The sequence below is a fragment of the Lissotriton helveticus genome, chromosome 1_1 (assembly GCF_964261635.1).
Source record: "Lissotriton helveticus chromosome 1_1, aLisHel1.1, whole genome shotgun sequence".
Lineage (NCBI taxonomy): Eukaryota > Metazoa > Chordata > Amphibia > Caudata > Salamandridae > Lissotriton > Lissotriton helveticus.
The window spans coordinates 1,154,829,434-1,154,851,460 of NC_136057.1; the positions used below are offsets into that span (position 1 = coordinate 1,154,829,434).

Consider the following 22,027-nt stretch of genomic DNA (forward strand, 5'->3'; position numbering starts at 1 on the left):
ATCCAGCAGCCAGCCTACCTTCCTACTCGCAATAGGTACAGCACCCTTGAAATGATTGATTGACAGCCCGAGTCTGAAGGGAGGGATTGGCACCATTCCCATTTAATAGCTGATAGTGAGGATAGAACCACCTTCCCCCAACAAGCCCCGGTCTTCAGGGAACAAATAGTTCCTCCTACTGAACCTGCATACCGGCGAGATACCGGTCACTCCAGAGCGGATTTACCTGGTATTGACAGTAATTTATGGGTAGGTCAGGGGGAACTGTCACAACATCCAATGGTAAACTCTGGCACAAAGGAGAACAACTACCCTGACACAGGGCCCCCGCCCACAAGACCCCAAACACTGACTCTGATCCCATGGAACGTAGCAGGGCTGGGTAATAAAATGGATTCCCAAGAGTGGGTTTCCTTTATTAATCCAAAAAGTATCTGCCTCTTCCAGGAAACCTGGGCGCGAGAGGAGCATACATGCCAGGGGTTTGCAGTATTCTCTAAACCAGCTAAATGGGGGGGCCGGGGACGGCCGTCTGGAGGGCTGGCAATCTGGGTAGCATCCCACCTGGGCTGTCATGCCAGTACTCTAACTGTAGAATCAGATGATATATTAGCTATCCTTTTAGAATGGCCAGATTCCATCAAATTGGCGATAATAAACGTCTACTCAAGACCCGTAGCTATACAACGGGAATCAAAAACCATTGAGGAACTCGCCGCTTTCCTGAGCGAAATCTCAGGGGAGTTCCACTACGTGGTTGGAGGCGACCTAAACTCGCATTACGAACCCCTGCCAGGCCTTCTTGATGGACCCTCCCTAGAGGAGGATTCAAGATGGCTGATACCGGCTACGGTGGCACAACCACCAAGAGCTTGGACTCCCCTCGCTCTTCAGATAACAGCCCTCACTCTAAACCTAGGCCTAAGGGCCTGTAACGGGCACACCAAATCAGATATGCCAAGTAAATGCACCTTTAACAAAGCTGGAAGCGAATCTAGATTAGATTACATCCTTGTCCAATTGTCATCCTGGTCACGAATCTTCGACTTCAAGGTAATTGATAGACGGGATAGTGACCACAACGTCTTGGAACTCGAATATGCCCTACCGGGTATCGAGGACATGGGACGGGGCAAACAAAGTCCAAAGACAGGGCTACTCCTGGAGAACAACCGAAGGAGAGTAAGGTGGGGAAAACTGGCCACAAGTGATGATAAGTTAGCTAAGCTATATGCCAGAATTACCCCAGTGCTGGAAAAGGCATTCGCTATTGGCGAGAAACTTGGCGATGGGAAAAATAGAGACCTGCTAGGGCGGATCCATGGAGATCTAATAAACACCATGGAGTTAGATCTTTTTGTAAAGGGGCACGGTAGTAATAGCGGAACACATAGGAAGACCTGGTATAACGTCACATGCCGGGACTCCAAGCGTGAACTACTGCTTGCAATAAAGGCCTGCAGAAGCAGGGAGGAGATTCAAACTAGGAGACAGGCATACAAGAAATTACTGGCAAATGCCAAGGCCGAATGGGACCAGCACCACTGGGAGAAACTTTCCAATGCACTAGCCATCAGAGACTCTAGCAAATTCTGGCGGGTAGTTAACAATGGATCAGAAGACCTCCCCTCGGCAAGCGAACCTAACATTGCCCCGAGCATATGGCAAAATCACTTCCAGTCATTATATGCTATAGAGGATGAGGCCCCGAGTACCCCCCACTCCACGCTAGTGAACGACCCGGAAGGTGAACCCTTCACAGAAAAAGAAGTTCGGGCAGCTATTGCGGGGTTGTCAACAGAGAAAGCCCCGGGGTTGGATGGGGTCCCGGGCGACTTTTTTAAGCAGGAACCAGGGGTTTGGGCCCCCTATCTCCTGCTGATATTCAATGCGGTCCTTAGGGGGATGGAGGTTCCGGATACTTGGCTGGGTGCAGAGGTGGTTCCAATATTCAAAAAGGGATCCCCTCTGCTCCCAGCCAACTATCGCCCAATAAGCCTTATCGATGTATCACAAAGGCTTTTCGGTAGGCTAATTCTAGACCGGTTGCAGAATTGGTTGGAGGAGACAGATACCCTGACCCCATACCAGGCAGGATTTAGGAGGGGAGTTTCCACAATTGATCAAATCTTTAGGTTAAATCTCATATATTGGAGGACGGCATTGATCGAGGGCGGCACTCTGTACACGTTTTTTGTGGATTTACGTGCCGCCTTCGATCTAGTGCCTAGACCAAAACTGTGGAAGGTAATGGAGGAACTAGGCGTCCCGAAAGACATCCTGGCAATCCTGATAAGATTACATCATAACAACTTCGCACGTGTCAGGTGCGGGAGAAGTGGTAATCTAACTGAAAGATTCCCCGTTCGCAGAGGGGTGAGACAGGGTTGTGTGCTTGCACCGACCCTGTTCTGCCTCTTTGTGAACGGGGTTATAGCGCACCTGACAAGGACTGCTAACATCGACGCCCCAAAACTGACCGGCAGCAGGGTGCCCGCAATTATGTTTGCGGACGACACCCTGCTGCTGTCCAAATCCCCGATGGGCATACAGCGGGTGTTAGATGGTTTTCTGGAGGTCTGTACAGAAAGTGGACTTGAAATCAATCCACAGAAAACCAAATTTATGATTCTGAACCCCATGCCCCTTAACCGCCCCAACACCCTGCTTGGCACAGTGCGTCTGGAAAGGGTAGACACAATAGAGTACTTGGGGATAACTCTAAATCAAAACCTAACGTGGTCGGCACATCAAACAAAAGCAAACATGAAACTGGCACAGATGGCGGGTGGTATTACGAGAATTGCAAGTAAGTCACCATATCGCTCACTCAGCCCGGCAATCCAAATTTACAAAGCCCGGGCGCGGAGAGGAGTTACATATGGAGGAGAGTTGTGGGGTCATATTCCATCACCCAAATTGCTTACCACAGAAAATAAATTTCTTAGGCAGCTGACAGCTCTTCCCCTAAGTACTCCACTCCTGCCCCTAAGATTGGATCTGGGTCTGAGGCCCATCACGGAGGAATTAGGGCTCAAACCACTAGCTTTTTGGCGTCGCCTCTGGAGCAGCCAGGACCTCGTCGCCTATAGAAATGAGTTACAGGAATTTTTATCTCTGCCCAATGCCACTAAGACGCCCTGGTTAAATTATATCAAGAAAACCTGCGAGACTCTTGGATTACCAGAACTATGGTCAGATCCGGAAAGCACAATCAACAAGATACCAAGGAATGCGCTGTCCAGAGCATATTATGACAACACGCTCCTCCGAGCCCTGGACAGCACTCGTGAAGGATCTCTGACTCATCACTTTATAAAAACCAAAGATTCGTACAATCTTGAAAGTGTCTTAGATGGCATGACTACGGCGCTAACCAGAAAACTATTCCTGCAATGGAGGTACGGGACGCTTCCGTTGGGGTCTTTTACCGCAGGCTGGTCCTGTCGGGTTCCTACAGAGACGTGCCCTGCATGTGCACACACAAAGGAGAACGACGTGCCCGTGGTTTTCTTTTGCCAAGCCTATCAGAAAAGCAGGAAATATTGGCTTGTCCCTCTCCTTAAAAACATGGGATTCAGAACATTCCTACCCGCATATAGAGTTTTAAAGACTGATTTATCCCCCCCAATTGTGTTTGCTTTGGCAAAATTCCTATCTGCAATGTGGTATGCCCGAACCCGACTGATAAAGAGGGCTGCAGACTCTAGATAGATTTTCCTCCTTGTTGCATCAGTACATATCTGTGATTACTATTCTTTTTTAAACTTCAATGTATTTTACATTAATGATATAGTGATACTTCAGACTTTTTAATTGATGTGATAATTTTGTACATCTTTTATGATCACGCGATCAAAATAATGATTTGATAAGTAAGATTAAATAACACTGTGGCAATATATATACGTTTTCTTTGAGTTTGTGAAACCTTTGTTTATATTTTTTATACTGTCGAATGTACCTTTAATGGGACACCCATCATTGTACTGTTCTATACCCAGGACACGGTAATTTTTGGGTTTACCCTTTTATGTAACGTAGACATCGCAGGCAGACATCGTGTGGATCCATAACTGAGAGTCGCTTTCTGCAGTCATGGCACAGTTCGAAGCCTGTAGTCTCTGGGGAAGATATCTTTCCTAGCACACTATCTTGAAAACAAGATTTTCAGGTTGGTAGACACAGATGAAAAGTTGGGAGTGGAGCTCTGGGTCTGCGTTGAAGGGTGAAGAAAGAAAGGGCCCAACATCAGTGTGCAGGGGTGGTGCCAATTGTGCCACCTATTGGCCTGCTGGAGTAGATGCTTTGAAACGTTCTGGAACTAGTTTGGCGAGAGGTAAATTCAATAGGTGAGGAATTTGGTCAGAAGTATCCATCACAAAGCAATACTTACATTTGCTGATGATGTGATGTTATTATTTTTAACAGAAATAACATTACATTGTTTACAGAAGGAATTCGAATCTTATTGCTAAAATTAGAAATAACTATGAAATCCTCTGAAACACTAAACATGTTTATGAATCCTAAAAGCCAGTTTATAAGTACCTTTCTAACAAAGGCACCCTGGCTAGAACGGATGCTTCGGTTCAGTTACGTTAGCACAAAAGTCCCATTGCCGATTTGTATTAGAAATATTCATGTCATGGATATGGAGAACTCGAGAAAGTGCTGTTGTCCATGTGGTAAATACATTAAAGTGGATCAGTGTGGAGATATATGGAAAAATCACACATTAATAAATGTCAATACTGAGGATAGTTAAGGTATGATTCTGGCAATTAAAACGAGCCACAGTTGTGTGGTGTTAAGGATGGTTCCTTTCTATATGGATACCTTGTAAATATTTGACAAGATATTCACCGCCCAAGGTAGATACAATTTCGGCTTGGAGCGTTATGCTTTTACTATGGTATACCAAAATGAGTAATGAAGGCCTTTGTGATTGCAAGATGGGAAGACTTGAGACTGTCACTCATTTTACGCTCTATGCACAAAAATAACTGGCCTACATAGGAACAGCATGCTCCCTTTTTGTAGGGCAAAACTATAAAGGAATCCTGGCTTATTAGAGGAATGCCTTACCACCATCTACTAATCTTTCGGTAGTAGCCTATATTTGGTTTGCAGGGCTGGCAACACAGGGAACATTGTAAAACTTACTTTTTATGAAAGGCTTCCTTTTTATGTATATTTTTTCATCTAGATTTTTTAACCTTGTTAATGGGTTAGCTACTATCTTTATAGTTCTTTGGGTAATAGTTTTATTATTTGTATGTAATGGTATTGCCTTGAGTCAAATCAATACAGATATATATTGACTAAAGCAGGGTCATTTTACCTTCGTAGTTTGAAATATGTTTGAAGCAAAAATACGTCAAACAGGACCAAGCTGGAGGCTGTAACAGGTCAGTGCTCCAGAGGTTCAGAAATAAACTGAAAAGTCATTTTACAGTGAAATCAGAGAAAGCACCAAATGTGCGACAGTGTGCGTCTCTACAAAGAGGTTGTGCCTTTGTTAGATGGATGCTCGTGGGTCCTCTTAGTCTGTGTTTATACCACAAGTGACTAGAACCCCCAACAAGGAAAGACAGTAATCCAAGCCGATTCCTATTTAGGCTTCTTTTGGGCTGGGTCCAATGGCGTTTGTCACATGTTAAAGTGTTTTGCTCCATTGAAAACACAACCTAGTTCTCAGAGTGTTTTAAGGAACCAACTAGACCTCTGACACTCATTGTTATAGGAATACCATAGATGCTAGGCACTTCTCATCAGATTTCAGCTGTCCACAGCAGACTAACACTCTTTAGACATGTCTCCAAAGTCTTTACTACTAACACTTGATTCAAGCTCCCCTGCAGGTAAACAAGTGCCACGCAAGACCAGAATCCAGTGTGCCTTGATGTATCGGGGCCTTGTCACCCATAGTTCTTGGAGCAAACTTCTTATGTTGAAGATTTAAATCAGCGAATGAATTCCCCAGTTTTCCTGTAACAGGCATAGTTTTCAGTTCCAAGCTTGTAAAAAGGTAAACTGAGCTTTAAAAATGTTCTCATAGTGTAAAAAAAAGTATCCCGTGTTAGGTCACGTTGTATCACAAGAGTAAGAAGTATGCAAGGTTCTGAGAAACTCTCCTTGCTCCATCTATAATCTCAAATAGAGCTCTTAGGCGAATCCAGAAGGTTCAAAATTTGTTGTTATGCCAGAGCTCCTGTAAGGGACGCATGTCTAGGTACTAGGTAAGTACCACAGGAAGAGCAAAGACATCCATCACTCTTGTGTGAGAACGCGGCTCAGGAACCTCCACCTGCTGCAGGGTTATTGAATACATTTAATCAAATTGGAGAGCTTAATTCAGAGAACGTCGTGTGTGATCGGAACAGGTTGTTCCCCAAGAAACAGTACCTTAGATTTTTCTTAGAAAAACTTTACTTGAGGCTTACTTTAACAAAGTGTGGTAAAAGTGACTGAAAGAAGGAATTCCAGTACCTGTTGTGTGAAGCAAGTTCCTGCTCTAGTGGGTGTGGCACATATATTATCACATGACAATCTTGTTACTCCACTGGTAGAATTTGTTTAGATTATGCCACATACATTGAGCAAACAGTGTGAACAGAATTATTACAGGATAAGCAACCAGTGCACACGGTTTAGAATTCAGTTGTTACCAAATTCAATTGCAGATTAGTTAAACAGTAAAAAAAAGCAAGTCAATGTTTATATTAACTTAAACGCTTAAATCCAGCTCACCTTTTTCCTCAGTGCACTTGCATACATTTCACTGTTAGCAAAATAGAGCGAGGTGTTTGCTTGGAAGATTTTTATTCCAGGATATTCCTTGACCTACAAAAAAACATTAGAATTGCTAACAGTCAATTATATTTATTCTCAATTAAAGGAAACTTTAAATTGACTTGGGGCTAGATGTAGGTAATTCTCATTTACCGACTCTAGAATACCGAATTTTACCGATTCGGTATTCTAGATTCGGTAAATGAGATGTAGTTAAAAATTCGGTATTTTTTACCGAATCTGTAGGATTCGGTAATTACTGAATCGGTATTTACCGATTCGGTAATTGTCATTGATTCCTTTGGGCCTTGAGGCCCATATGAATCAATGTCAATTACCGAATCGGTAAATACCGATTCGGTAAAAATACCGAATTTGCAAGGGGGACAGGATGTCACTTTGACACCCTGTTACACCCCTGATTCTGGCTTGTGTGCCATGTGGCACAGGTGTACATGCACAGATGTACATGTACACAGGAATTCGTTATTTACCATGCAATAGTATTACATGGTAAATAACGAATTCTTAGGAGCCTGTGGCACTGTTTCCAGTGCCACCTACATATAGATTTACCGATTCGGTAAATTTACCGAATCTACAGAATCGGTAAATTTACCGAATCAGAAAATTTACCGATTCTGTAAAATATAGGCCCCCTACATCTCAATCACCAAATACCAGTCGGTAACGGCCGAAATCGGCCGTTATCGGCCGGTATATTTGGTGACCTACATCTGGCCACTGGTTTGTAAAACGACTGTAAATATGATCTCACCACAAATATCTTACAAGTAAGGGTGTGCATAACACATGTCGTCTTACATTAAAGCTGAATCAACATATCTTAAATATACAACCATCATAGAGTTGTACATTTTGATAGGGAATAAAAAGTTAAAATTCAGACATTATATTCTACAGAACTGAAAAAGAGGAGTGCTTTTCAGTGATAAGAACAATGTTCGAGGTACCCAGAAATGGTGAAGAACTTGACCAGTAATATGGAGCAGAACAGGCTGAATTGAAAATCATTCAGATGGGTCTACTTCTAACAACCTCGGGGTCAAATAATTTATAAATGTTTGAAAGATTCTTTGATCAGCTTCTGGCGCCCTTGATGGTGGTTCAAATTCACCCATAGGGCTCAGATGACATTGGAAGAACAGCCTGACCCTATGCTTCCTTTCATGGTAATGGGATTTCTAGGTATCCCATTCATGTGCCATGCTATGAAGAAGGTAAGCTGCTCAAGAGCAAAAGCTTTAAAGTGGTTTAAAAAGAGCATGCGCATCTATTTGCCAATCAACATTATATTCATGAAGTTGAACCATGTCACACAAAAATAATAAAATTATATTTAATGCATGACAGTCCAAACCACCAGTTAGGCTTTATATACTACTATCTCACATGACATTTGACATAGTTAATAATTCTAGTGCGCATGCACCGATAGACACTGACAATCAACAATATGAAATCATACACACTCCATGCTTACCTCTTCATAATTGTTTAAATCACAATAGATGTCTGTATTTGGAATCTGGCCAAGGATTCTGTACTGCGGGCTACATAAAATAAAACAGTGTTAGGTAGTAAGTCTGGATATGGTGACACTTGTTAAAAGTGTGCCTGGGCAGGACCTTTGCTGTGTGAAGGAGAAAGCAGATATTATAACAAGAAAACACCCCCGGTTGTTTAGAAGACAACATGATTTATGATTAAATAATTCTAATCAAGCGACTGGGGAAAAGTAAATTATACTTCACCGTGAATAACACTATGTAAACAAGCAAGGGCGTGGAAATAGCATTAGATCCATGGTATTGAAAAGCTCAACATGTTCCTGCTTGACCCTTGAGAAGCTTGGGCTGTTTTACAGAGAACCAGAACATAATATATAAAGCTAAAATATGGAAACTCCAAAGTTAGAGCAATATTTAACGCCTTGTTATAGTGTGTGTGTGTGTGTGTGTGTATGTGTGTGTGTATATATATATATATATATATATATATATATATATATATATATATATATATATATATATATATTCAGATTATAGTAAGTTTTTTTCTTCAGTTACTGATTTCTGATGACAAAACATTTTCTACTTTTAATTTTGCAGTTCTAATACCAAGAATGGAATACCAGTTTGCAGGTAGGTCGCTCCCAACGCAGATGCACGGCTCTGCCTGCATTGTTTTTGCCTAATCTTGTATTTTCCCCTGTGCCTAACTTGCTTTCTTGGCCAGACTTGTTTTTTTCCCCTGTACCTGTATTTGCTTTCTTGCCCAGACTTGTTTTTTAGGTCTCGCCTGTCAATGCGCATGCGTATTGAGCTTGCGAGACTATGGGGGCTTAAACAGACTTTAACCAACTTGCAAGGAATCGATGGCGATTCCTTGCAGTGCCCGTGAAATTCAAACTCAATGCGCATGCGCATTGACATTAAAAGCGCGTGCACATGCCCCCAGCCGCCTGCCTTGCATGTCTTTTCCCTCAGCCGCACTCCTCCCACACCCCCGCTCCGCCCCCTCCCCTGCCTGCCGTGTCGCATTTCTTCAGGGCACCTCCCCTCATCAGTTCCCCAGCAGCATCTGTTCCCCAGCCTGCCGAGAGCAGCTCTTCCTGCTCCGCCCTCTCCCCACTCTCTCTCCCCCCTCACGACGCTCCTCCCGCTCCGCCCCCTCCCCACTCTCTCTCCCAGCACACCTCCCCCTCCAGCATACAGCACGGAATTCAGGCATCAGCTGGACATGCGGAAAATTTACAGTGCGGCTTCTTTGGTTGCAAGTCGCCTCCAGCACAGCCCCTGCCCGATAGCTTTCAGTCTCTCCTACCCATCTGTTGGCGGAAGCCTCTGCTCTCCACACCGATTCCTCTCACAGAACGGGGCATGTTTCCGAGGGCGCCCATAACAAGGATGCTCCGCCAGCAGCTCTTCCCCTCCCCACTCTCTCTCCCAGCACACCTCCCCCTCGCTCCGCCCCCTGCCTCCCCAGCCGCCAGCATTCCACACTGACACAGCCTGCCGAGAGCAGCTCTTCCTGCTCCGCCCTCTCCCCACTCTCTCTCCCCTCACGACGCTCTTCCCGCTCCGCCACCTCCCCCCCAGCACTCTAGCATACAGCACGGAATTCAGGCATCAGCTGGACTTGCGGAAAATTTCCCAGATTCTTATAGCGCAACTTGTAGAGATTGCATAAACTGCTCGGTAAAGAAAGAAAGTTACACACTATTTTGTTCTGCAGCTCTTCCCGCTCCGCCCCTTGCTCTCCGCCCCCTGCCTCCCCAGCCGCCAGCACCTCCCCTCATCCGTTCCCCAGCAGCATCTGTTCCCCAGCCTGCCGACTCTTAGTCGATCAGCCTATAATCCACTTTACAGCAACACATCGCCCATAACAAGGATGCTCCGCCAGCAGCTCTTCCCCTCCCCACTCTCTCCCAGCACACCTCCCCCTCGCTCCGCCCCTTGTTTAAAGCTTGAAAATACATCCCGCCTCTCCTCCCCCTTCCTTCCTTCCCCCCGGCTTCTTCCCACCCTCCTCCCTTTGCCCGAGGACATCACGAGAGCCGCTAACCCTCCTCCAGGAGCCAGATGATGAGGGAGGAGACGCACAACTGCGGACCTCTCCTGCTGGCACACGAACAACGTCACCTTCTTCACTCTTCAGCACACCAGCCATATTTTTGGGGGACTAGCCAGAGTTGTTAAAGTTGAGCTATATGTACTGTGAAGCCAATGCAGACAGCGGCAAAGTGGCTTTGAACGAAACTCAAAACAAGTCACTCTCACTAGGGTCCGCAAGGCTTTAATGTCGAGAAAGAGTGCACGCTCTAAGAGCTGAAAAAATAGACAACGTTCGCGTTCACTCAAATTCTGTGATGCTTCTATCCACAGCTCGAAAAGTTATTTATAAAGAAAGAGACATCTCTCACTTTCCTCTCGTTCCTGCCAGCTGTCACCTCCACATTCCATATCCTCCGTACTTTTAATTTTGAATCATTATGTTGCCCTCCTTCTCCGTAACTCATTCTTTCTCCCGACTTTTCTTCCCTTTACTCCTTTGTTATCTACTCCCAACGTACTTCTCTCTTCTAATTTCATTTAATAGGTCGAGCCTGGTCAGCCCATGCACTGCTATGCAAGGTGTACTGTATTGGAGTGTGGACTTGAAGCCCTGCCCACTCTCTCCCCACCACCACATCCACCACATCCACCACCACCACCGCATCCACCACCACCGCATCCACCACCACATCCACCACCGCCACATCCACCACATCCACCACCACCACATCCACCACAGCCACATCCACCACCACCACATCCACCACCACCACCACCACCACATCCAACACCACCACCACATCCACCATCACCACCACATCCAACACCACTTCACCACCGCATCCACCACCACCACATCCACCATCACATCCACATCCACCATGATATCCACCGCCACATCCACCACCGCATCCACCACCACATCCACCACCACCACATCCACCACCGCCACATCCACCACATCCACCACCACCACATCCACCACCACATCCACCACCACCACCACCACCACATCCACCACCACCACCACATCCACCGCATCCACATCCACCACCACATCCACCACCGCATCCACCACCACCACCACATCCACCACCGCATCCACCACCACCACATCCACCAGCACATCCGCCACCTCATCCACCACCGCATCCACCACCACCGCATCCACCACCACCACATCCACCGCATCCACATCCACCAACACATCCACCACCGCATCCACCACCGCATCCACATCCACCACCACATCCACCACCGCATCCACCACCGCATCCACCACCACCACTACATCCACCACCGCATCCACCACCAGCACATCCGCCACCTCATCCACCACCGCATCCACCACCACCACATCCACCACACCCACCACCAGCACTTCCACCACCACATCCACCACCACTTTCACCACATCCACAACCACCACATCCACCACATCACCACCACATCCACCACCACATCCACCACCACATCCACCATCACCACCACCACCACATCCACCACCACCATATCCCCCAGATCCACCACCACATCTATATGTGTGTGGCTCTGTGTGTGTGTAGGTGCAAATGCAATGTTCTTGGATTTTTGTCACAATAAAATACACTGAACATAATCTTCACAAAAGTTATTTACAAACGTTTAAGCTATTGCCATTATAAATTAAATAAATTATTTAAGTATTAATTATTTACAAAAATTAAAAGCCATTGTTATTTGTAATATCAATACATCTAAGTCACGTAAATACAAAACATGTTGCATTACAAATGCTATAGGTGTCACATTTGCAAAAGTTATAACTATTGGCATTGTAAATGACAAAGCTATTAATTTAGCTATTTTCAAAAACAACACATAAATAAAAAAAAATCATTTACAAGACCAATAGCTCCAACTTTTCTAATGCGAGACCTATTGCATTTCCAATGCTTGTTTCCCCTGTGCCTAACTTGCTTTCTTGCCCAGACTTGTTTTCATTCCCCCGTGCCTGTACTTGCTTTTTTGCCCAGACTTGTTTTTATTCCCCTATGCCTGTACTTGCTTTCTTGCCCAGACTTGTTTTTATTCCCCTGTGCCTGTACTTGCTTTCTTGCCTACACTTGTTTTTCCTTCCTGTGCCCAGTTCTCCCGCGGCATGGCCTTTTTTCCCGCTGTTGCGTCCATGCGACCCACCCCCATGCAATCCCATTCGCCGCCCCGCTCCCACCTCCCAGTTGCTCCTCCCTCCCATATTCCCTCATATGGAGGCCGCGCAGCTAAAGCAAGCCCGTCTGTGCCCATCCACGCCAGGACAGCGCCCAGCGCTAGGACCCCGCAAACACCACGACGCCCGACACCTCTACGATGCCAGAACCCTCCACGCACTCAACAACGGACGATCACACACCTGCTTCCTGGCTGCCCCGAAGCGCACCCACGGAGCTTTCACCTGCCGAAACTGCAGCTTCACAAGCATCCGCCCCACCATGCTGCCGACCAGGAAAGAACCCAACCACCTCAGCTGCATCCTTCTTAACACCCGCTCCGCCCACAAACACGCCGTTGAACTCTGGGACCTACTCGACTCAACCTCCTCAGACGTCGCCTTCCTGTTGGAGACCTGGCTGAACCCCGCCTCGGCACCCGACATAGCCATAGCGGTCCCGGAAAGCTACAAGATCACCCGCAGGGACCACACCAACGGAGCAGGAGGAGGAATCGCCATCGTCCACAGGAAAACTCTCAGAGTCTCGACCAACACCGACGACACCCTCAGCACCGCCGAACACCTGCACTTCCAGATCCACACTGACCCCAACAACACCCTCAGAGGAACCCTCATCTACAGACCCCCGGACCCCGACCACAGTTCAGCGACTCCATCGTCGACTTTGTCAGCACACACGCACTTGCATTCACGGACTACATCCTCCTCGGGGACCTGAACTTCCACCTCGAGAACAACAACGACACCAACTCCACCACCCTGATCGACAACCTAGCCAACCTCGGACTCAGACAACTCGTCACAACACCCACCCACTCTGCCGGTCACACGCTTGACCCCATCTTCTCCTCAAGCCCCCACGTCTCCTTCAACCACACCACCGAACTCTGGACCGACCATCGCTGCATCCACTTCACCTTCAAGAATCCCACCACACACCACCGCACCCAACAGATGCCTCGCCGCTGTTGGAGCAAAGTCACTGAAGACCAGCTAACCATCACCCTCGCCTAGAGCCCACCCGCCGACCCCGACCCCGACACCGCCGCCCGCAACCTCAGACAGTGGATCAACGACTGTGCCAACATCCTCACCCCGATCAAGAAACCCTCCAACAGTCACATCAACAAGAAAGCCAGCAGGTTCACTGAGGACCTCCGGGCCTCCAAACAAACCTGCTGAAAGCTGGAGAAGATCCGGCTCTGTGAACGAACACCGGACAGCCACACAGCCCACAAGAACGCCACCCGCAGACACCATCACCTCATCAGATCCGCCAAAAGGGCCTACTTCAAAAACGCCTACACAACAACGCGCACAAAAGCAAAGAGCTCTTCAACATCGGGAAGGAACTCTCCAACCCCAGCTCCAACACCAAAGACGTCCCACTCTCGCAAGACCTGTGCGACTCGCTGGCCACCTTCTTCCACCACAAGATCTCAGACATCCACGACAGCTTCAACGCCACAACCACCCCGACAACCACTGAGTCCTCTGCCCCCACGACCACCATCCCCACCAACCGCCTGCTCTCCTGGACCAACATCACCGACACCATCAAGATCATGAACACCATCCACTCCGGATCTCCGTCAGACCCATGCCCACACCACATCTTCAACAAAGCCAGCACATCCATCTCCAAAAAGTCATCAACACCTCATTCGAGACAGCAACCTTCCCGGAGAGCTGGAAGCACGCCATGATCAACACCTTACTCAAGAAACCCAAGGCGGACCCCAAGGACCTCAAGAACTTCCGTCCCATCTCCCTGCTCCCATTCCGGGCAAAGGTCATCCAGAAGACAGTCAATAAACTGACCCGCTACCTCGAGGAGAACAACATCCTGGACCCTTCCCAGTCCGGGTTCCGTAGCAACCACAGCACCAAGACTGCCCTCATTGCCGCCACCGATTACATCAAGTCCCTGCTGGACAACGGAGAAATGGCGGCCCTCACCCTCCTGGACCTGTCAGCCGCCTTCGACATCGTCTGCCACCACACACTACGAACACGCCTCCACAACGCAGGGATCCAAGAGAAGGCCCTGGACTGGACCACCTCCTTCCTCTCCGGCAGAACACAGAGCGTCCACCTTCCCCCTTTCCGCTCCGAAGCCACCGAGATCATCTGCGGCATACCCCAGGGCTCATCCCTCAGCCCAACTCTGTTTAACATCTACACGGCACCGCTCGCCCACGTCGCACGTCGGCACGACCTCAACATCATCTTCTACACTGCCGACATCCAGCTCATCCTCTCCCTCACCAAGGACCCCCACACCGCCAAAACCAACCTTCACGAAGGAATGAAGGTCGTCGCTGAATGGATGAGGAACAGCTGACTGAAGCTGAACCCAGACAAAACCTCCTCGGATCCACCCCTTTGGCCTGGGACGGCTCCTGGTTGCCGACCGCACTGGGAACCGCTCCAACACCCACCGACCACGCACACAACCTAGGGGTCATCTTCGACTCCACCCTCTCCATGACTAAACAAGTCAATGCCGTCTCCTCCTCCTGCTTCAACACCCCCCCCGCTTGCTCCGCAGGATCTACAAGTGGATCCTCACTGAAACGAGAAGAACGGTCACCCAGGCCCTCGTCAGCAGCAGGTTGGACTACAGAAACGCCCTCTACGCAGGAGCCTCGGACAAACTCCTGAGATGGCTCCAACGCATCCAGAACGCCTCTGCATGCCTGATCCTCGACATCCCTCGCTGCAGCCACATCACACCCCACCTGAGAGACCTGCACTGGCTCCCGGTCAACAAGAGGATAACCTTCAAGCTCCTCACCCACGCACATAAGGCACTCCACAACACCGGACCAACGTACATCAACAGGCGACTCAGCTTCTACACCCCCACCCGCCAGCTCCGCTCCACCGACCTTGCCCTCGCCACAGTCCCCTGCTTCCAAAGAGCAACCTCGGGCAGCAGATCATTCTCCCACCTAGCCGCCAAGACCTGGAACACACTCCCCATCCACCTACGGCAGACCCAAGACCTGCTGACCTTCAGAAAACTCCTCAAGACCTGGCTTTTCGAGCAGTAGCAGCATTCCCACCCCAGTGCCTTGAGACCCTCACGGGTAAGTAGTGCGCTTTACAAATGATATGATTGATTGATTGATTGAGTTGTCTCCTTTTCTCCTTCTGGTTGCTCCTGGTACGATTCCATGATGACATCGCTTTCCGGAAATTTGAAAGACACAGCTTTACCGAAATTAATGTTTGTATGCGTAATTAAGCCAGTGACATTCCCTGCGAGGTTCAGAAGGATCACCTTTGATTTGAAGCCCTGGCTGCACTATGCGATGGCAAAACTAATAACTTTGGGGCATAATTACAAAGGAATTGTGCCACCGGAATGTCACTTTTTTTTACACTCTAGTGGCGCAATTCCCTGCACTTTTTGTGGCTTAACGCCGCTTTGTAAATATGTACCCTTTCACGCAGGTATCTGCAGCACCTATTGCTTTTTTACGCTGACCCAGATTTCCAAGGAGGTGTAAATCTGAGGCAGTGCCAAAAACGAAATCCATGCAATAGAAGGTGTTAGAATGGTGCAATGAGGAGAAATACTTTGATTTCTCCTTGTTATTGCTTTTTCCATGTGTGCCGCATTCTGCAACACACATAGAGAGAGCAAAATGCCATTTATGATTGTGTACAGGAAGGTGTCCCTTCCTGCACATAAATAATTAAATACAAGCGTTTTGCTACTCCTATGTGTGCTGCATAGAAGTAGCAAATTTCCATTATTTATTGTTTATGTGCAGGAAGGGACACCTTCCTGCAATTAAACAATTATCCCCTGCAACACAGGTACCCTTGCACTATGGCGCAAGGGTGTCTCTATTGGCACTATTTTTAGTGCCAGCAGATACACAGGGGTGTGATGTATTGTTGTAAATACGGTGCATCCCGGTGATTTGGAAATGACGGAGCCTGGCGCTGCAAAATTTGCCGCAGCTCTGCACTCTGCCATTTCCTTGTAAATATGCCCATTTGTCTCTTAATCTGCCTTAACAATTCAACCACGTTTAGATATGCATTTTAGATCCAATTATTGAAAGAAGTTTTATTTTCGCTGCCTAACCCCCTATACTATGAATAACAAATGTAACATTACAATTGTGCACTTTTTGTGGAGTTCTTCACTCATGAAATTGAGAGTAGTTATTTTTGTTACTAATTTTCTCAGAAACCCGCCCAAAAAGTCAACAATTTTAGAAAGACAACCCTGGCTAGAACTGGTAAGAAGATTTTTGATAGTCTATTAATAGTAGTACATATTGATGATGGTCACTTTGGAACTATGAACAAAGACCTCTCATTAGGGTCCCATTACAGAAATGTATTTTTGTCCCTTGATTTGTAACCCTAGTATCATCAGCGTAAAAGATGTGCATTGCCAGTGTTGTCTTATATTTAAGTATTTAGTGATCATGCTTCCTTGCCTTACGAAATGTGCCAATGGTCAAGGGGCAAAGTGACCAAATATGTCCCTTTGCTGGATGTGAAATCACAGGCAATTGGTGCATGTGGAAAGGACTATGGCAGGGAGCAGGACTCAGTGGAGAGAGAAGGGTGGAATTGTGCGGATGTAAGTGCTGCAGTGAGGAACAGAGTCTCGTGCTGGATGTGCTGTGTAGGAGCAGGGAATAGTGTCTGGAGCAAGGTGTAGTGTGTCCGCAGAATGTGGGATTTGGAGCAGGCTACTGCGTAGCGAAGCAATTCTGTAACAAACCTCCTGGGTTCTTTTAGGTCTCGGCCTGATCCAGCGCATGCGCTGGTCTCGGCCGAGACATTTTGGGGCTCTCAGAAATGCTACTTTGCCGGCGATCAGCTTGCTAGAACGTGCACAAGAGCGCAAACGGGCATGCACGTTATAGCAAGCTGATCGCCGGCAAGGTAGCACTTGCGGTGACGTGCATACGCACCACTCGCGTCACACTCGCCTTTTAATTTTTTAATTTTCATTTCCGACAATGGTTGTTACTTTTGCCAATCAATCTCTTTTAGTCCGTTTGCTGTGCATCTTTACCATCGAGCCTTTTTAAAAAGTCACCAGGGGGGACAAGCACGCTTAAGGAACTTGACAGAAAGTTACCTTCTTACTATCCACCAAGCTTTAGCTGTTGTTTAGTTTTTTGTTTTCATTTAGTTTTAGTTTGAGGAACGTACTCGCGCATCCCGTGCTTTCACTTTCCCTCCCCCTCCACCCCCCTCCCATCCCCGTCTGCTCCAGGGAGCCAGCTTGTTGTTTTTCTTTCTCAGCTGGACGTCCTTTAAAGAGGTTGATTTATCTTTTTACTGGCCTATCGTTTCTTGAGAGTGCTGCTCTTCTCACTAAAACAGAAGGTATCTGTGTGATCACTACCGAATTCCCCACATGTATGAGTCCAGCTACCAGTCTTAATGATTTATCAAAGCAGAATTTAATAGCAAAACCATTTGGGAAACCTGGAGGCGGCAATGTTAACACAATAAAACTACAGACATTTTAAAAGACGTACTGGAACAAATGGTGCACGAGTCCACGTGCACCATGATGTACATGGAGGTGCAGGTCAACCAGGCTGACTTCAGGTAATATCTTTATAAAGGTGATTTGTTTTTGCAGTATCTGCTCCTGAGAACAATTACTTTTGCCAAAATGGCATGTAATAACTGCTATGTTGTGTTGGTTCACAAAACACTTATTTTGCTATCTCTTAACAGTTTTCACGCAAATGCAAGTGGAATTGAGTGCTTCTCATTTAAGCCGCCAATCAGTGCCTGTAATGTACATCTCACAATTAAAAGTTTAAACAGGTGAACAGTTATTCCAAGTGCTATCAATTAAATGGCGATTCTCCCGGTTTCATACTATTGATATACTTTTGCATTGTACCAGACTACTTTCTCCCTTTGACATATCCTGAGATCTCAATTTTTGCTGATCCCACCTGTCAGTTGCTCCCCAGCCCAGCATTTTTCATTGTATTCTGAGATTTGTAGTCCTCATTTTATGAGGGTGATATGACTATAAATCCCACAGTGCAAAGAGAAAAAATTGGGACTGAATGACCCATTCACACATGGAACTGGGAAAACCGATACCTAAGTTCACACTAAATATAAACCCACCATACGTCTTCACTCAAATGTATCCTTCCCAGAATCACAATATCAACATTACACAATAACTCTCCCCATATCTGAGTTATTGGAAGTTCCAGCTACATGACAATCCTGATTTCAAAGTCCACTCTTCCTACTGTTTATTTCATCACTGTAGTCATTTCACTGTTCCTTAGGGTTTCTCATAGAATTACTGTTTTGTATATAGTTCTATTCTCCAGATGAGTTTCTTAATGTCATTAGTATGCATGTAGGTGCTTGTTTTTGCATACAGGTGTAAATAGTGCCTTGTGCTTAATCATTGTACATGCGCAGATCGTCCCCAATATTAACCTGTTAACAAATATGTACAGATTTTCTCACAAACTGATTATCTGCTTAGAGAAATAATGAACACAATGACCTACATTTGACCTTGGGAGACAAATCGTTCAGAATGACCCACTGTATCTACTGTTCTGTGGGTATCTCGGAGTGAATGCATGTCTTAAAACATATGTTATTTCGCTATTCTTGAACTCCAACATTACCTGAAGACACACTCCAATCTCACCAACCCTTCATGACAATCTGGAATTCACTCTTGTCCTCGCTTTTATTTTCAACATACCGAAGTCCACCTTTTGGTTTGGCCTAGCACATTTCTGGCCGTAATCAGTGGCATCATCTTACCATTGATCTTAAGCAAACGATTTATCACAATCAACTCCTCTTTAGTTTTGTGAGATTGCTGCAACCCTCTCAACAGATAACTGACACCTAACTAGCCTTCAACTTTAAATCTCAATTCCTAGTTCGTACAGTCACTCTCCATTTTACTGCACTAATCCATCTTCTACAAATGGCCTTCTACTTTAGGTACCTCATAATTCCATGACATTACAGTGTGACACAGCGCCTGGAAATCTAAGTAAATGTCTCCCAAATCACTCTCTCCATTAATTGATAATCTGAGATGAAAATCTACTAGAAAAGTTCTATTTCCTGGAACATAACTTCGAACAATTTCAGGTTCATTGACAAATGTACTGCCTCTGGGGTTGGTTGCCTACCTTTTGGCATATTCAGTGCTTGGATTGTTTGATAATTTGGTTTGCAGAACTGTATTGTTGGGGAAGCAACTAGGCCCTATTGTGTTAAAAAAAAAACATTGAATAAATGCAAAAATATAGTTTGGTCACAAAATGCAGACATTGCCATAGTAATCCCAAGACTCAACTCGGACAACGGTTGCATGAAGAATGTGGCTCTTTGCCTATTCCAAGGAAAGCGGCTAAAAACCTCAGGGTCATTTCTGATACTTATTTTACATTTGAGGCAATGGTTAATCTTACGGCAAGTACTTGCTTTCTTTTGGTCAGGACACTCAGGAAAATGTTTCCTTTTATCCTGTTTAAAATGTGTCACTCGGTGGCCATTGCGTTCATTTCATTCAGTTTGGATTATTGCAATGCCCTTAACTTGAAGATTAATGATTCCCAATTGAACAGACTGCAAGTGGTGCAGAATGCGCTGCTTGCTTTATTTTTAACATACTTAAGCGTTCCTCTGTTAGAGAGGGTATATGCTCTGTACATTGGCTCCCTGTCAAACAAGCATTGGCATAGCCAATAGGTCTCGCCTTTGGAACCTTATAAGTATTTAGTTATGCAGAACAATATCCTTGGTGCAACAACATCAACTGTTGCATGGCTAAACACTTATAAGGTCCCAAAGGCGAGACCTATTGGCTACGCCAATGCTTGTTAACAAGAGGGATCAGATTTAGTACGCACCAGATGAAGCTTCTTGAGATTTTAAAGATAAGATTGAAAACTGCGGGCCACTGAATTTAAACCGACTTTGCACTAATTCATAATTATTAGACAACATTGAGCAAACAAAAGAAGCTTCCACCATGAAGATGTGTAGGGTTCAGCTGCAAGAGATCACATTTTGGACAAAACAATCTTTAGCTGGTTGTTAGCCGTCTGCACCTTGCAACAAAGCATTGGACAGAGGTTAAGTGCTCTCTACCCACTAATTACAGAAGAATGGCATTAGGTAATGACACTGTGCATGATTTAAATAATTACAGTTTTGCATCAGAAACTTGGAAAGTAAAAATAATAAATCTAACCTTTGTGTTCTGTAAACCACGGATATGATTGCGAATGCCACTGCCACAAGCAAACCATAGTCTAATCCTAAGAAAACAGAGGCCACAAAGGAGACAATCCAGATGGCCTAAAATAAAAGAGATGTGTGTTAAAATGCATTCTTGTACTGCTTCATGTGCATGCACTGGGGAAACAATTATTGAAATTGGAGTTAATAATACGAGAAATCAACCCAATGTAACTTTACATCTCATTCATCCGAAAAAAAGATCAGATAATCGTATAGCACTACAAACAACAATTTTATGGTATTCATTTTCGCCATAAAATACAATTTTCACTTTGTATGTTGTTCACAATTAATATTACTCAACAAAAAAGTGGCTTATTTTATCTTCCTCAAAAAGATGAAAGGCGTGACAGTTTGAAGGGGTTGGCATACTCTAACAGCCAGGTCTTAACAGACCCTACAGCCTCCAAGCCATCTTCTTAGCCTCAAGCACTTCAAATGAAAGACCAGCGTGAGTCTGAGCAGATTAAATGAAAGACCAAACAAGTCAAACACAAGACAAATGTGAGTTCAGGCAAGTCCAATGGAACCCCAAACGGAGCCTGAAAGACCAACCTCAGCTCAAGACAGGGCGAATGAAAGAGAGCCCAAGTAGGCCCAGTGGAAGACCAGATAGAGCTGTGACAAGGTGGGAGGAAGATCAGCCTCAAGCAAGGAACAGGAGATAAGCACACGGGGCTGAGCCCAGACAAGGCAGTACAAGGACGAGTCTGATCCCATGCACTGAAAATAGCAGGGACTATTTTTTTTAATTGTTTAGATTTTATCGATTAAAAAAGGGGTACTCGAGGAAGGCTGAATCTGGCACATGTTCAGCAAATTGTGCCCAAAACGCCGAGAAAGGATTACTGCACATTATATGAGGAGGAAATGTGTTTCGCCTACAGTGGCTCACTTTGGTGTACAGGTCTAAATCTGGCACGGTGCTAGCTGGACAGTGGTTCACAAGAGATCCCTCGCAACATTTCAAGCTAGACAGCTTGTTTAAAGAAAACTGCATGCCTTTGGCCATGTCAATTCTTAGCAGTCACGACCAAGCATTTCACATTAACGTCATTTTTCAAAGTTTTATAGAATTACATGTTACACATTAGGTGAAAAATGAAAGCCACGAATGGGTTTCTGTAATAACACCAGGAGGCAA

At 45.9% G+C, this 22,027-nt stretch overlaps 1 protein-coding gene across 1 annotated transcript in view; it reads right to left on the minus strand.

Moving 5' to 3' along the window:
• SLC26A5 (solute carrier family 26 member 5) overlaps positions 1–22,027 on the minus strand; it is a 395,647-nt gene that overhangs the window by 43,593 nt on the left and 330,027 nt on the right. Inside the window, exons 13-15 of the mRNA XM_078679017.1 lie at positions 20,834–20,940; positions 8,300–8,369; positions 6,754–6,846 (exon numbers count right to left, since the gene is read on the minus strand). Coding sequence (XP_078535143.1) covers positions 6,754–6,846; positions 8,300–8,369; positions 20,834–20,940 — 270 coding nt within the window. The remainder of the gene's footprint in view (positions 1–6,753; positions 6,847–8,299; positions 8,370–20,833; positions 20,941–22,027) is intronic.